This window comes from Salvia splendens, chromosome 10 (genome assembly GCF_004379255.2).
Source record: "Salvia splendens isolate huo1 chromosome 10, SspV2, whole genome shotgun sequence".
Lineage (NCBI taxonomy): Eukaryota > Viridiplantae > Streptophyta > Magnoliopsida > Lamiales > Lamiaceae > Salvia > Salvia splendens.
The window spans coordinates 7,445,664-7,459,341 of NC_056041.1; the positions used below are offsets into that span (position 1 = coordinate 7,445,664).

Below are 13,678 nucleotides of genomic sequence, written 5' to 3' on the forward strand. Positions count from 1 at the left end.
GAGGTTCTTACTCATCATCCCCTTCTTACTCATTAATTCATCTCAATAATATTCTAAAATTCAAAATAAATTAAACAATTATCTCTAATAATATTCCAAAACTACCATTTTATATTTTTTAAGTAAAATATAGTATCTATTTTAGATTTATATTAATTTTATTCCAAATCACCTTTTAAATTTTATAAATAAAAAGATATATAAAAATTATTATTTTAAGTTTGAATTTAGTGTAAATGATTGGAATAAAACCACTATTCAATGTGACATTTACACTCAGATGTGTTTGAATTCTATGTAAATGATTGGAGATGCTCGTACCTCCATCTGTCCTATTTTAAATAACACATTTTTTTTTCTAATGTCTCACTCTAGATGACATCTTCTTAATTAAAAAAAAAACAATACCCCTTCTATTTTATTCTATCTCTACTTAATTTATAAAATAACACTGCATATAATATTGTGCTGAATAAAAAATACTACTACTCCACTTAGAGTGGGTTTGAATTTTTCCTTCTAATATCAGTAGGGAATTCATTATATACATACTTAATCATATTATTTGAAAATCTGCTCAGTCTTTGTGCTCATAACATGAAGTTGGTACTTGGTTGGATTAGAACGTTTGAACCATCGAATTATATGGGAAATTGTTACATACTAGTAGAACTTAAAAATTTGTTAAAGTAGGCATCTTTTAAAAATATTTTGGCTTACTGGCATTAAATCTACAATCGCATTACCTTCTCGTCTACGTAGCAGTAAATGCCATCGTCGTAGACCAATTTTAAATTGAAGGGCGACCAAATATGACAATATATTCGAGTTTAATTTTTTTAATCAAATATAAAGAATTAATTGTTTACAAATATAGGAAGTATAATTTAAAGGAGTATTTAAATTCTAAAATTTTAACTAACTATATATTTTAGTAAAAAGTTAATATACCCGAATTACTTTTCTTTCTTTACGTGTACCACGGGAAGCTCCTATGATATACTTATATAAATTCTCCATATTACGTGTGTTAAAACAATGTCCACACAATTTTTTTGTCGTATCTTTGTTTTACATGTTGGAGCGACGAGACCATATTAATTGTTGGTTTTAGAATGAAAAAATGTGCTTGAGATGCAAAACCTTTCTGTTAGCTGCAAGGTCCCAACAAATTATTAATAGCCCATATTATCAATTGATATAAATAATATATTGGGGCAACAATGATATGAAATGGCATCTAAATTAGGCGTGCATGTAAAAGAACCCAACAATACATTTTTATCATTTAAAATTGAGATAGCGTGTCGATTTGCGGTTGCTTAAGTAGGTCAAAAAGTCACTTCTGTCGATTAAACTAATTACTTTGATTATTAGTAACATTTAAATAATTTTTAATTTAAAGTGGTTGATTCCCCAAAAAGTGATGAATGGTCTGATTAATTTAAATACATATATCTAAAAGGTTGTAAGTTAATAGTATGATTAGAAGTTGGATAATCTTAATTTAATCTTTAATAATCGTATTCAAAGGGATCATGTGGGGTCTTAATTATATATTTGTTGGAAATCAATAAGACATTTCATTTTCGTTAATTAATGCCATATATTTTGCTGATGATTATTTATGCAAGTGTTCATAAGGACATCAATGGACTATTAGCTGGGAGCTTTTAGAAAAGTAAAAATAAACAAATGCTCAGGAAAATATAAAGAAGAGTAAATGTCAAAACTGGTATTGAACATATGCTCATTTTATGATTTTGGTCATATACTTTATCTTTTGAATTTTTGCATCATAAATATTTCAACTTGAATCACAATTGGTCCCACACTAATAATTCCATCAATTTTTAAACGGTTTTAACCCGAATGAGACTATTAAAACCATCAAAATCGTTCAAAATCGGGTTAAAACCATTTAAAAATTGACGGAATTATTAGTGTACGACCAATTGTGATCCGAGTTGAATTGTTCAGGATGCAAAAATTCAAAAGATAAAGTATATGACCAAAATCATAAAATGAGCACATGTTCCGGATCAGTGTTGGCCTTTACTCTATAAAGAATGAAATGAGTACGTGGGGAATAGTATTTTAAATTGAGTCGCTTCACTTGTTCACTTGTGTTTTTCTAGTAAATACTATCTATTTTATAAAAACTCTTTCTATTTGCAAATAAGAGTCTCATTTATTTATAGCATGAGTTTTAAGAAATGGTATGAAAAGTGAATAGAAGAAAGTTAGTAGAATATGTTTTAAGAAATGTTATGAAAAGTGAACAGAAGAAAGTTAGTAGAATATGAGTCTGACAGTGTATATTAGTTTTAAATGATACTCCTATATGAGTGTAATAAGTTAGTGGAATGTGTGCCTCTTTACCATTTATAGTAATTATGAATTGGGACACCTAATCACGGACGTACCAAAATAGAATAACGAGACTTTTATTCGCAGACGCAGGAGAGTATTCATCTACTGCTAGTTGTAAATATTAAGTCGCGGGGTCTAGCTAACACATTTGAGTATAGTTTACAAATCAATACCGTTTCTAAAATGGTTGAAATTATCAACTTTTACAACGGTGTATATCATATTCACTGCTACTAATTTAATAGTATTATGTAAAATTCTTATACGTTCATGCAATTTTAATAACTAAGAACTGAATTACAAGATCATTATTGGAATGATTTAAAGCATTTGTAACTTTTGACTTTACAGAACTTCGAATTATATCTTGAGATAAATGAAAAAAATATTATTAATAATTTTAGAAAAAAAATTCTCAAATTATCATTTCAGGATTTTTAATCATTTTAATTTTAGTTAATCTTTCAATTTATTTTGGTTTTGGGGTTTTGATTTCTTTAGAAGCACATTATTTTTATTTAGATTCATAAATACGTCGTGGAGACTGGTGGCATGTAGGTCCGCACATAGTTGAATTAATTAGCATCGACATAATTCAAAATAGAAATAACCTTATGTTACAACTGTATTTATCACGACAACAAAGTAAAAAATTATTATCTTCATGGATTGAATCCAATGAATTGGGCTGGGCCATAATAGATATGTTGGAGATCCACTAAATGTACGTTCTATGTTTGCGTATTTTAAATTTTAGAGATACATATATAGATTATTTCATAAGATATTTTAAACTTTTGATCGATTAATAAGAGCATCTCCAATGGGAGAAGGTATATATAGAAAAGGTATATTATGTATTTATATTCTTAAAAAGTGAAATATACCCTTTTAATAAGTACACATTTCAAAGGAAAGAGGTATTTAGAAAGGTAAATTATTTTTTAAAAATAAAATAATAATATAAAATATATTAAAAAATATAAAGTGTGATACCTTCTCAAATATTTTTTCCCTTGGAAAAGGGTTTTTCATTAAAAGAAAGCAAATATGGTAGTTATAAGATTTTACCGTCTCCATTGATGGGGAGGTAAAGATACATCTTCATAATGAGAAAAGGTATAATATCTTCTCAAATACTTCTCCCCTTGGAGAATGATTTTTCATGAAAAAAGGTAAATATGATAGTTATATTAGTTTACCTCTCCATTTACCTCTCCCCTTGGAGATGCTCTAACTAGAACTAAAGTACTCCCTCCGTCCCCGATTTATTGTCACTATTTGACCGAGTATGAGTTTTAAGAAATGTAAAGAAAAGTTGGTTGAAAAAGTTAATGGAATGTGAGACCCACTTTTTTATATTGGTTTTATAATAAAATGTGAGTGAAGTTAGTTAGTGGAATGTGAGACCTACTTATCATTTATAGTAAAAATGAAGTGTGACAATTATTGAGGGACAGGCCGAAATGTAAAAGAATGACAATTAATTGGGGATGGAGAGAGTATAATTTTGCTAGATATTTGTACTTTCTTTTTATAAAATATACGCTGAAAATATGAATATGTTGCGATGAAAATATACGCAGGAATTTGCTCATAAACTCTTGTGCGCGGTTATTGGCACCTGCCCGAAAAGTGCGATTTTTAAAAAAAATTACACTGTCTTACAAATCATCTAATAGAATAATACAGTACTAAGTTACAATTGCTTTAAACAAAATTTAAATTATTACATATACAAATGATAATTCCATTAGTTTGCCTTTTTATTTTGTTATCTTTTACTAAGAAGACACAATTTCAGTAAAAAAATGAAGTGCTTATTTCAAATAAAATCAACAGTTCATGTGAATAAAAATAATTATTTTATATGGGAATGTGTCGGTACAGCGATATAGAGTTATTTCATGTTCGGATTTTATTGTAGCGCACTTGTAATCACGACAAGAATATAAGGCAGGTTACAATTTGTATTATTCAGTAGAAGCATTGTCCCACTTCGAGCAAAGTGAACCCTAATTCGATCAAATATTGGAACCTAATATCATGGAACTTTAAAAAAGTTAAGTTTTTTTTCACGAACTTTAAAATTGACAAATATTATCACGAACTTTACCATGAGTTTGTTATTTCTCACCCATGAAAAAATTACGACAAATAATATCATGATACAGATTTTTTTTTCGTAATTTGTCGACAACAACTTCGAGAGCTTCAAGATTTTCAATCTTTGAGAATAGTTTTTCTTGAAGGCACACGCTTCAAATTTGTTTTTCAATCGATTAATATAGCCCAAAATTTTTTATTAGTTGAAAATAACAAACTCAAGACAAAGTTCGCGATATTATTTGCTAATTTGAAAGTTTGTGGGAAAAATCTAACTTTTTCAAAATTTCATAATATTAAATGATAATATCCCAACCTTTAACTAGTACTAGCATGAATTTAAACGTGAAAGTAAATGGGTCCACCATTGAGAAAATGAAGCAAAATTGGTGAATTTTTCAACAAATGAATTTAAACCTGAAAGTAAATGGGTCCACCATTGAGAAATTGACGCAAAATTGGTGAATTTTTCAACAAATAACCGACTAGATTAAATACTTGAGCTACCATGTTTGGACGGAAAAATAAAAAAATACAGTAAGATATTGTCAAACAACCTTCAGTACTGGTATAATTTTCTTATCCAATATTAATGTTGTTCTACTAATAATATAATAGAATTAAAATGAAAAATGATCACTTTGCAACAAAAGTTGAGATTCTCTCATATTTGCATTTGATCTACTACTATTTTCATAGGCTTGAAAGCTAGTTATTTTAAATTTCTTGATATTTCCAGTGCCTTTACAAGGAGACTGAAAATGAAAGAAATTTACAATTAGCTAGACTTCCCATCTCTCTCTCAACCCTTCTTCACAAATCGACCCTGCAAAAACAAAAAATTATTAGCAAAATATAAAATCCTCAAAATGTAATACTAGACCTTTAAATCTCAATGCAGCGTGACAATAATATACAGCTCGAGAATGAATTGCAATTTTTTTTTCAGACACGTGAGAACCAGATATTAGCAAAATTCAACACATTTTAATCTGTAGCATCAATAGTAGCATATGCAAGTGTCAAAAATGGTCCGGACCGGCTAAAAAATGTCTTTGCTCGGATCATACTTATTTAGAGAAAATAGGTTAAATACCTTGAGTCGAGGTCGTTTCTCAGCATTGAGTTTTCTAACTTGATAGCGAATCTTCTTGGAGAAGAGCCTGTTCTGCCTCTTCTCTTTGTACCTTAACACACTAGCTTTCCTTTGCCCTTCAACATTCTTCATTTCTGGAACTGTCCACAACCCTGAATTCTTATAATCCCAGCTCACTCCCTGTCAAACATGTCTACACATCATCACAATCTCTTTCAACTCCAATTAAATCTAACTTTAATTTTCTCCAAACAACTTGTTGATTGTGTGGGCTGTTAAGTTGGTGGACTATTATTTGTTGGGCTTGGGATTATGTTGGCCCAGGTAATATTTGGGTTGTGTGCTTTCCCAAGCCCACTACTGCGGATGATATACCCCCCTCACTCCCTCAGCCGTTTCACTACGATTCATTCTCATTCTGATATTTTCTCAATCCTCTCTCGCTCGAGTCTTTTGAGTTTTCCTTGAGTTCTTCTTCTCTGATGATTCTCTGAGTGTTACACAATGGTTTATCTCAAGTGTTTGAGTGATTAAACGTGTGTGTGGGTGGAGATAAGCAACTGCTTCGGTTGCTTGGGTTCTAGAGAAGTTAGGGTTTCTTGTTAAGAGGTTTCTTGTGGTTGTGAGGTCTGAGAGTGGTCAGATCCGGTGTTGTGGAGTGGTTTGGGGTTGTAATCCGTGGTGTGTGAAGGATTTCACGGTTGGATTCAACGTTGCTCCCTTAGATCGTTGATTTGGTGAATAGATTTGTACTATTAGCGGGTGGCTGAGCCATAGCTACAAGATCCATGCGATTCCTTTGTTATCTCTCATTTTACTGCATGTTTTGTTTAGATCCGAAAGGATCTTTCATCCTTTACTAACTAGGGTTTCTAGTGTGCAGGGTTCTCGGTGGTTTCTAAGGATTCTGGTCCAGGAGTGCGGTGTCTGAGTTCATTAGCTGGCTTCAATTGTAATAGCTAGTGTTCATGTAATATCAGTCGCTTGGTTGATAGTTTGACTGAGCTATCTTGTAATAAGACCAAAGAGGTATCGGTAAATAGTGAATTCAAAGCTAGTCTGATCCCAACACAACTATATACATACATATATAATACTATATTTATAGGGAGTAGTATATAGTAGAGTATATTTTATAGCAAACCTAAGCTCATACTAATCGTTTAAAAGATCCATACCAATTCAATAATAAATCTAGACTTAGTTTCACTTAGCATGCCCTGTTATGCGATTAAATTACTACTCTAACAAATATTGTCGATTTATTGAGGTGAAAAAGTTTCCTTTTTAAAAATCCATGTATGCAAGTAGAATATTGCAATTATGAAGTACTACATTATTGAACCAACTAATTTGTAACATGATCTGATGCTATGATAGAATACTTTTCTCATCTCCTCATGTTTCGGCTGGGAAGACTAATTAATTATGAAGAGTCTAAAATAAATTACCGTCGCTCGATTTTATGTTGTCAACAAATAAGAGAACATTTACGTGCAGCATCGTATTCTTGCTATATTTAATTAATACTCCTATACATTTGTACTTCATCCGTCCCAACTTAGTTGAGTCGTATACCAATTTTCGAGATGTTCTAGTTAATTGAGTCATTTTAATTAATTATGGCATAAAAAATAAAAAAATCTAATCACTTATATTTTATTCTACTCCTTCCGTCTACGAAAAATAGTCCTATTTGTGAATGACACGAGTTTTAATGAAAAATTGGTAAAATAAGAAAGAAAATATAAAAAAATAGATAAATAAGAGAGGGAAAGAGAAAAGTAAGAAAGAGAATGAGAAAAAATAGATAAAGTACAAGAAAAAGTTTCCATTTTTGAAATGGTACTAGTTTTTTGGACATTCCAAGATGGAAAAAAAATGAAACTATTTTTCATGGTGACGGAGTATTTCCAGTTTATTTTATTCTATTTTATCCTCTCTCTTATGGAGTATACTTAGTATTTTCATTTAACTCATTTGGGGAAAAAATCTGTCTAGAAAATGCTAAAACTAAGTTGGGACTATAATGTCATTAAATATAACAGTGATATATCACGAGACATCAACTTTCAAGTTTTAAGTAGGTATCTAATTCTTAAATACTAGTTTTTAATATTTTCTTCTTCGTTTTATAGACTTTATAGCATTAGAATAAAACTCGACTATAAGATAACAAGGTCCAAATAAAGATTCACCATTCGTAGGTCATAAGAGCATCCGCAGCGGTGGCGGTTGGCGCCACCGCCGTCCGTGCCAGCGGCAAGGCGAAGGACCGCCACCGCTGCAACCGCGCCGCTGGCACGGCGCTGCTCGATGTATCGAGCACGTCCGTGCCAGCGGACGCACACGTGGCGGTCTCCCATTCGCCAACGGCATAGCCGTTGGTTTCAAACATTTTTTTATTTTTTTTTTTAAAAAAATCGGATTTTTATTAAAAAAATCGATAAAAAAATAAAAAAAAAAATTTTCACTTCCCCAAAAAATTATATCCGTTTATAACCGTTTTTCCCCACTTTTTAATTTTTTTTTTATTTTTTTTTACCCCAAAAATACACACTTTCATCTATAAATACCCCCAATTTCACTCCAAAAAATTCACACTTTTTAGCCAATAATTATGTAATTTTTAATTTTTAGGAGTTTAATTATGTAATTTTTAATTTTTAGTATTTTAATTATGTAATTTTTAATTTTTAGGATTTTAATTATGTCTTTTTATTTTATTTGTAATTTGTTATTTTTATTGTGGTTTTTTTAATGAATTTTAGTATTATGAAAATGTTTTTGTGTAATTGAATTTTATATTAATTGTGCTCGTCCTTGCGGAAGAGCACAGTTGTGGGTGTTGTGCTCTTGCCAGAGAGCAGGCATGAATAGTACCGCCCGGGCCCACAACCGTGCCGCTGGCAAGAGCACGGTTGTGGATGCTCTAACGATCTGCCGACGATATCATTTATTAATAGTGATAGTTTAATACTCTCCAATGTAAGCTGAAGAAATGAAACAAGAATTTAAATATAAATTCAAGAATTTAAATATTTTATATCCCAAGTATTTTTGGGTCCGTCTAAATCTAAAACTCCCTCTGTCCCCAAAGAATATGCACTTTGGGGTAGCACGAATTTTAATATAAAATTGGTGAAGTAAGATAGAGATAGAGAGAAAAAGTAAATAAAGTGTTGTTAGTGGAGAATGAGTCACAACTTATTAGAGATAAAAGACTTTCTAAAATTAGAAAATGCACATTTTTGTGGGACGGACTAAAAAGAAAAAGAATACATATTCTTGAGGGACGGAGAGAGTATAAAGTTCAAGTTCAAATTCAAATTTATTAATAAATTTATAATTATAAGGTCAATAAAATTCAAATTGATTTTATATTAAATATAAATCTAAGTTTTTATTTAATATCTCACACTAGTTTTTTGTGTTTCAACATTCCCTCTACACAAAGACACTCCGTCGACTGCTAATCTGACCGACATAAATTAATGTTTTTCTTCACACTCACAATAACCAAGTGACTGAAGTGAGTAATCAAAAAATAATTACTTACTAACATAGTAGACTTGTAGTTGTAGCCTCCCAAAACAGAAACAAAATAGCCTATCAAGTTTTATTGATTATTATATGAGATCCAACTTTAGCAAGTTATTATTGCACGACATTATAATAGTATATTATAATGAAAATAAAGTGATAAAGATCTTACGTGATGAGAGAGAAAATGGTGTTTAAGGTCGGGGACTATCTGCGAAGTCTCCCCACCGTCAACGAAGAGTGGCCCTTTGTTGGACCAAGCGTTCATGATTTCGTCGTAATCCAGCTTCAGCGACACACGCTGCGCCGCTGCGGGCCGCCGGTCCACGGCCGAGCTCGTCACCTCCTCCTCCTTCACCTTCCTCTCTACCACCTCCGAGTACCGCACCCACTTCTCCTCGCCTGATTCCCGATCCCTGCTCCTCAACGCCGTCCGCACCAGCGCCGCCCGCTCCTCTCCGTAGGCGTATGTTAGCGACGCCGACGACGGCGATAAATAGTCCACCCTGTCAATCGAGTCGTCAAATTTAGCATAATTTGTGATATAATCAGTTTTGATTTTGGATCTAGAGAATTTTATAATTCAATCTATAAGGAATTAATGAGTTGTGTATAATTACGATATTGTTGATTTTAACTGGCGAACCTGGAACTGTTGTTGTTTGTGTGTGAGGAGTTGGAGTCGACGGCTGAGGAGTTGTCGAGGAGGCCGGTGAGGGTGGTGGCGCCGCCGTCGTCGGTGGCAGAGAAAAATAGGGCGACGTTCTCAGCTTGATCCTGGCATTCTCGGTCGTGGTCGGGGTGGAGAGGGAATAGGTCGAGCTGGCGGGAATCAGCGGGGGCCTGCATCTCATCTGGCGGGAACTGGCGGCGGAGGCTGAGGAATTTGGGCTTTTTAGGCTTAGAAACTCGGGATTTGCGAGCTCCACGGCGTCGTTTTTTGTTCATTGAGAGAGGAGTTTTGCTGCTGCACATAGAGAGAGAGAGAGAGAGAGAGAGAGAAAACGAGAAACAATCTGATGAAGTCGAGAAAAAGTGCATGTGTTGGTGGGGGTCACTGATTGATTGCCCATTGTGTCACGTACGAAGAAGAAGAAGATGATGATCAGCTAGGGAGGGAGTAGCTTTCTCCGTACACGTGGTGGCATCTGATTGGCTCAGCTTGGAGATAGGACTCGCTTTTTGGATTTCCGCTTGGGTTGGATGGGATGTTGCCACTCGCATTTTGGTTTAATGCTGTGTTTAATCTCTATCTGCCTCATCACTTGGAATTATCTTACTCTACTATTAATTTGTTTATTTCACTTTATTTTTAAGAATTATTTTCATAAATACTCTTCCATCCACTGTGCACTGCAAGTCCACTGAATTAATTTCGATGGTGAATTTCATAAGTTAACTTATGTAAAAGTAATAAAAAGTCAGTGTAATATTGTTAATTGAGAAGTGAGAACTGTTGCCCATCTTATTTAGAAACTTATCAAAAATTTTAAAAAATGAATTTTTTAGTGAAAGAACAATTTTTTAAAAGAAAAACATTACTATTGACTGTGAATGGTATGAATATGATTTATACCCCAACATTTGAATTCCCATTTTTCACACTTATCAGTGTGACCAAATCCAAACTATCTGTAACTCGTTTAAATTGAATTTTACGCTTTTTAGAATCTTTACAATTTACAAAACTGCCTTCCATGCTTTAGCTGTTCAGGCACCAAGAAAGAGAAGGAGATCACCTACTACATTTACATTGGGCTACATCTCATTCTCCTACTACACCAGTCCAGTCAACTAAAAATTGATCGAAACACTTAATTTGTAGAATACTCATAATTTTTTTTATTATATAATTTCCAAATGAGCTCTTATATATAGACTTATAGTACTATATTGTAATTGGATATTAAACCCAGTCCACAATTTTTTTCTTCTACAAATTATATTAGTGCAGAAAATTTTTACTTGAAGCAAGTTAATTCGCACATAACCTATTTCTAATATCTAAGGATTTAAATTTGTATCTTGAATAATATTAATACATAAGAAATTGTAAAATTTAGATCCATATTCTAAGATATATATGAATTTCTTTTGTTATGGTTTTGGTCTTTTGGATAATCGATAATCCGTTAAATCTTTTAAATGCAGTAATTTTTAAGAAGAAACTTACTAATTTTAAATACATAGGCAGAATTCTGAATTGCTGTCGGTTTGTCAAAGTTTTAATTATGTAGTAGTAGTAATCCTATAAATTTCAATATGTTTACTATCACTGGTTTCCAACTAATACTATACAGGTAATTGTTTATTTGTGTATACTATTATTAATTAAAGTTATAGTAATATTTCAGATTTGGTTAAACTGATGTTTCACATTATTATGTCGAAAACAAGGGACACGTGATTGTTTTTATATGCTTTATAAATGTGCACACCCAACTCACATGTGATGTGAACATCACGACGAAGTCGGAAAAGGTATTCACTGTCTATGGGTTTCTAAATGGAGTATCCAACAACTCAAAAACTCATAAATTTTGTAAACGAAACAAACAAAATTAGCTAAAAGTGCGAACATTAGTATTTCCCCCCAGTTTTAAGCTTATGATATTTGTATTCCACTAAATTAATTATGGGCATTGGGCACCATAATGTGTGGTTATACGCACCATAATGTTTGTAAGTATAGTTGCAAAAGTTTATGTATTGTTTATAAAAAAAAGTCTATGTTCCAAAAAATAAATTATGGCACGAAGAACAGGATTGATGCATGATGTGTAATTCTGAAATATCGGCTTTTGTAATTTTCAAAAAAAATTCTATAATATTTTTGTATCTCATTAAGCCATATTATCTCCAAAAATGCATTTATAAATAGTAGTAAATTTATTTGCTTTGATGAAACTCTCAATAAATTTTTGTTGGAAATGTTTCGGAGGTTGTTCGATGGTTGAATCCTTTGCTTTCCCGTTGCATACATTGGTGTGTTGATGAGAATCATTAATCTCACAACTTCATATTCAAGTGAAAAACTTTAATTGATATAAAGAAAATGAATATATACCACAATCATCTAATTTAATTTATTGAAACGTAAATCAATCATTTTTACAAATTAAACATTATGTTACTGTCTAGTCCAGTCAAACTGTCTTGACCGGACACATATTCCAACTCCATGATCGGGCTAGAGGCTTGTTTCAAACTATAAATAACATGTGAAAGTCTGCAAATATAGAAACAATAAGAGCACCCGCAACGCGGGCCGTGGGCGTTCCGCGTTTCGTTCCTCCGGAACGAAACCGTAGCGGAACGCGTTGCGGCGCTACGTTTCGTCACGGTTCCGTGCCCATGCCGTCCCGGGTGCCGTCGGCACGAGACGCGGCACGGTCTGTGCCGCCACGCGCTTCGGCGACGTGGCTCTCCCCGCGACGTGCGTGACGCCCACTCGCTGCCCCGCGAGTGGGCGTCGTCACGGTGACGCAATAATTCGATTTTTTTTATAAAAAATCAAATTTTAAAAAAAATACTTTTATTTATAAAAATTATTTTTATAATTAAAAACAATTTTTACAAATAAATGAATACAAGAAATTCGTAATATCCCATATATATTTGATGGACTTGCGAATTTATGAAACCATCCTTGGTTGTTTCTCTTTTATAGAGACAACCATGAATGTTTTATGTTCCACTTTCGATGTGGGACAAACTCATTCTTGGTTGTTTCTCTTTTATAGATACAACCTTGAATGTTTTATGTTCCACTTTCGATGTGGGACAAACTCATTCTTGGTTGTTTCTCTTTTATAGAGACATCCTTGAATGTTTTATGTTTCACTTTCGATGTGGGATAAAATCATTCTTGGTGGTTTCTCTTTTATAGAGACATCCTTGAATGTTTTATGTTTCACTTTCGATGTGGGACAAATTCATTCTTGGTTGTTTCTCTTTTATAGATACAACCTTGAATGTTTTTATGTTTCACTTTCGATGTGGGACAACTCATTCTTGGTTGCTTCTCTTTTATAGATACAACCTTGAATGTTTTATGTTCCACTTTCGATGTGGGATAAAATCATTCTTGGTGGTTTCTCTTTTATAGATACAACCTTGAATGTTTTTATGTTTCACTTTCGATGTGGGACAAACTCATTCTTGGTTGTTTCTCTTTTATAGATACAACCTTGAATGTTTTATGTTCCATGTGGGATAAAATCATTCTTGGTGGTTTCTCTTTTATAGATACAACCTTGAATGTTTTTATGTTTCACTTTCGATGTGGGACAAACTCATTCTTGGTTGTTTCTCTTTTATAGATACAACCTTGAATGTTTTATGTTCCACTTTCGATGTGGGATAAAATCATTTTTGGTTGTTTCTCTTTTATAGAGACATCCTTGAATGTTTTATGTTTCTCTTTCGATGTGGGACAAACTCATTCTTGGTTATTTCTCTTTTATAGAGACAACCTTGAATGTTTTATGTTCCACTTTCGATGTGGGATAAAATCATCCTTGGTTGTTTCTCTTTTATAGAGACATCCTTGAATGATTT

The 13,678-nt window shown here is 32.6% G+C and overlaps 1 protein-coding gene across 2 annotated transcripts; it reads right to left on the reverse strand.

Annotated features, from left to right (window-relative positions):
- Window positions 1-5,119: 5,119 nt before the first annotated feature.
- On the reverse strand, window positions 5,120-10,394 carry LOC121750949 (zinc finger protein CONSTANS-LIKE 6-like). 2 transcript variants are annotated; one of them, XM_042145626.1, is made up of 4 exons: window positions 9,765-10,385; window positions 9,291-9,624; window positions 5,576-5,755; window positions 5,120-5,305 (listed from the first exon to the last, which is right to left on the reverse strand). In XM_042145626.1, the coding sequence occupies exons 1-4, from the start codon at window positions 10,157-10,159 to the stop codon at window positions 5,282-5,284; spliced, it is 933 nt and encodes a 310-aa protein (XP_042001560.1). In that variant the 5' UTR covers window positions 10,160-10,385; the 3' UTR covers window positions 5,120-5,281. The 2 variants fall into 2 exon arrangements, with proteins under 2 accessions (XP_042001560.1, XP_042001561.1); XM_042145627.1 differs by lacking the exons at window positions 5,120-5,305; window positions 5,576-5,755 and adding exons at window positions 8,501-8,515; window positions 9,135-9,184 and having other exon boundaries at window positions 9,765-10,394.
- Between the last annotated feature and the right edge of the window lie 3,284 nt (window positions 10,395-13,678).

Coding starts and splice junctions, on each gene's coding strand:
- LOC121750949 (XM_042145626.1), bottom strand. CDS start 10,159: ATGCACTTTTTCTCGACTTCATCAGATTGTTTCTCGTTTTCTCTCTCT. Junction 5,756..9,290: donor ACCATTTTCTCTCTCATCAC/GTAAGATCTTTA, acceptor CATGTTTGACAG/GGAGTGAGCTGGGATTATAA. Junction 5,306..5,575: donor AGAAACGACCTCGACTCAAG/GTATTTAACCTA, acceptor TTGTTTTTGCAG/GGTCGATTTGTGAAGAAGGG.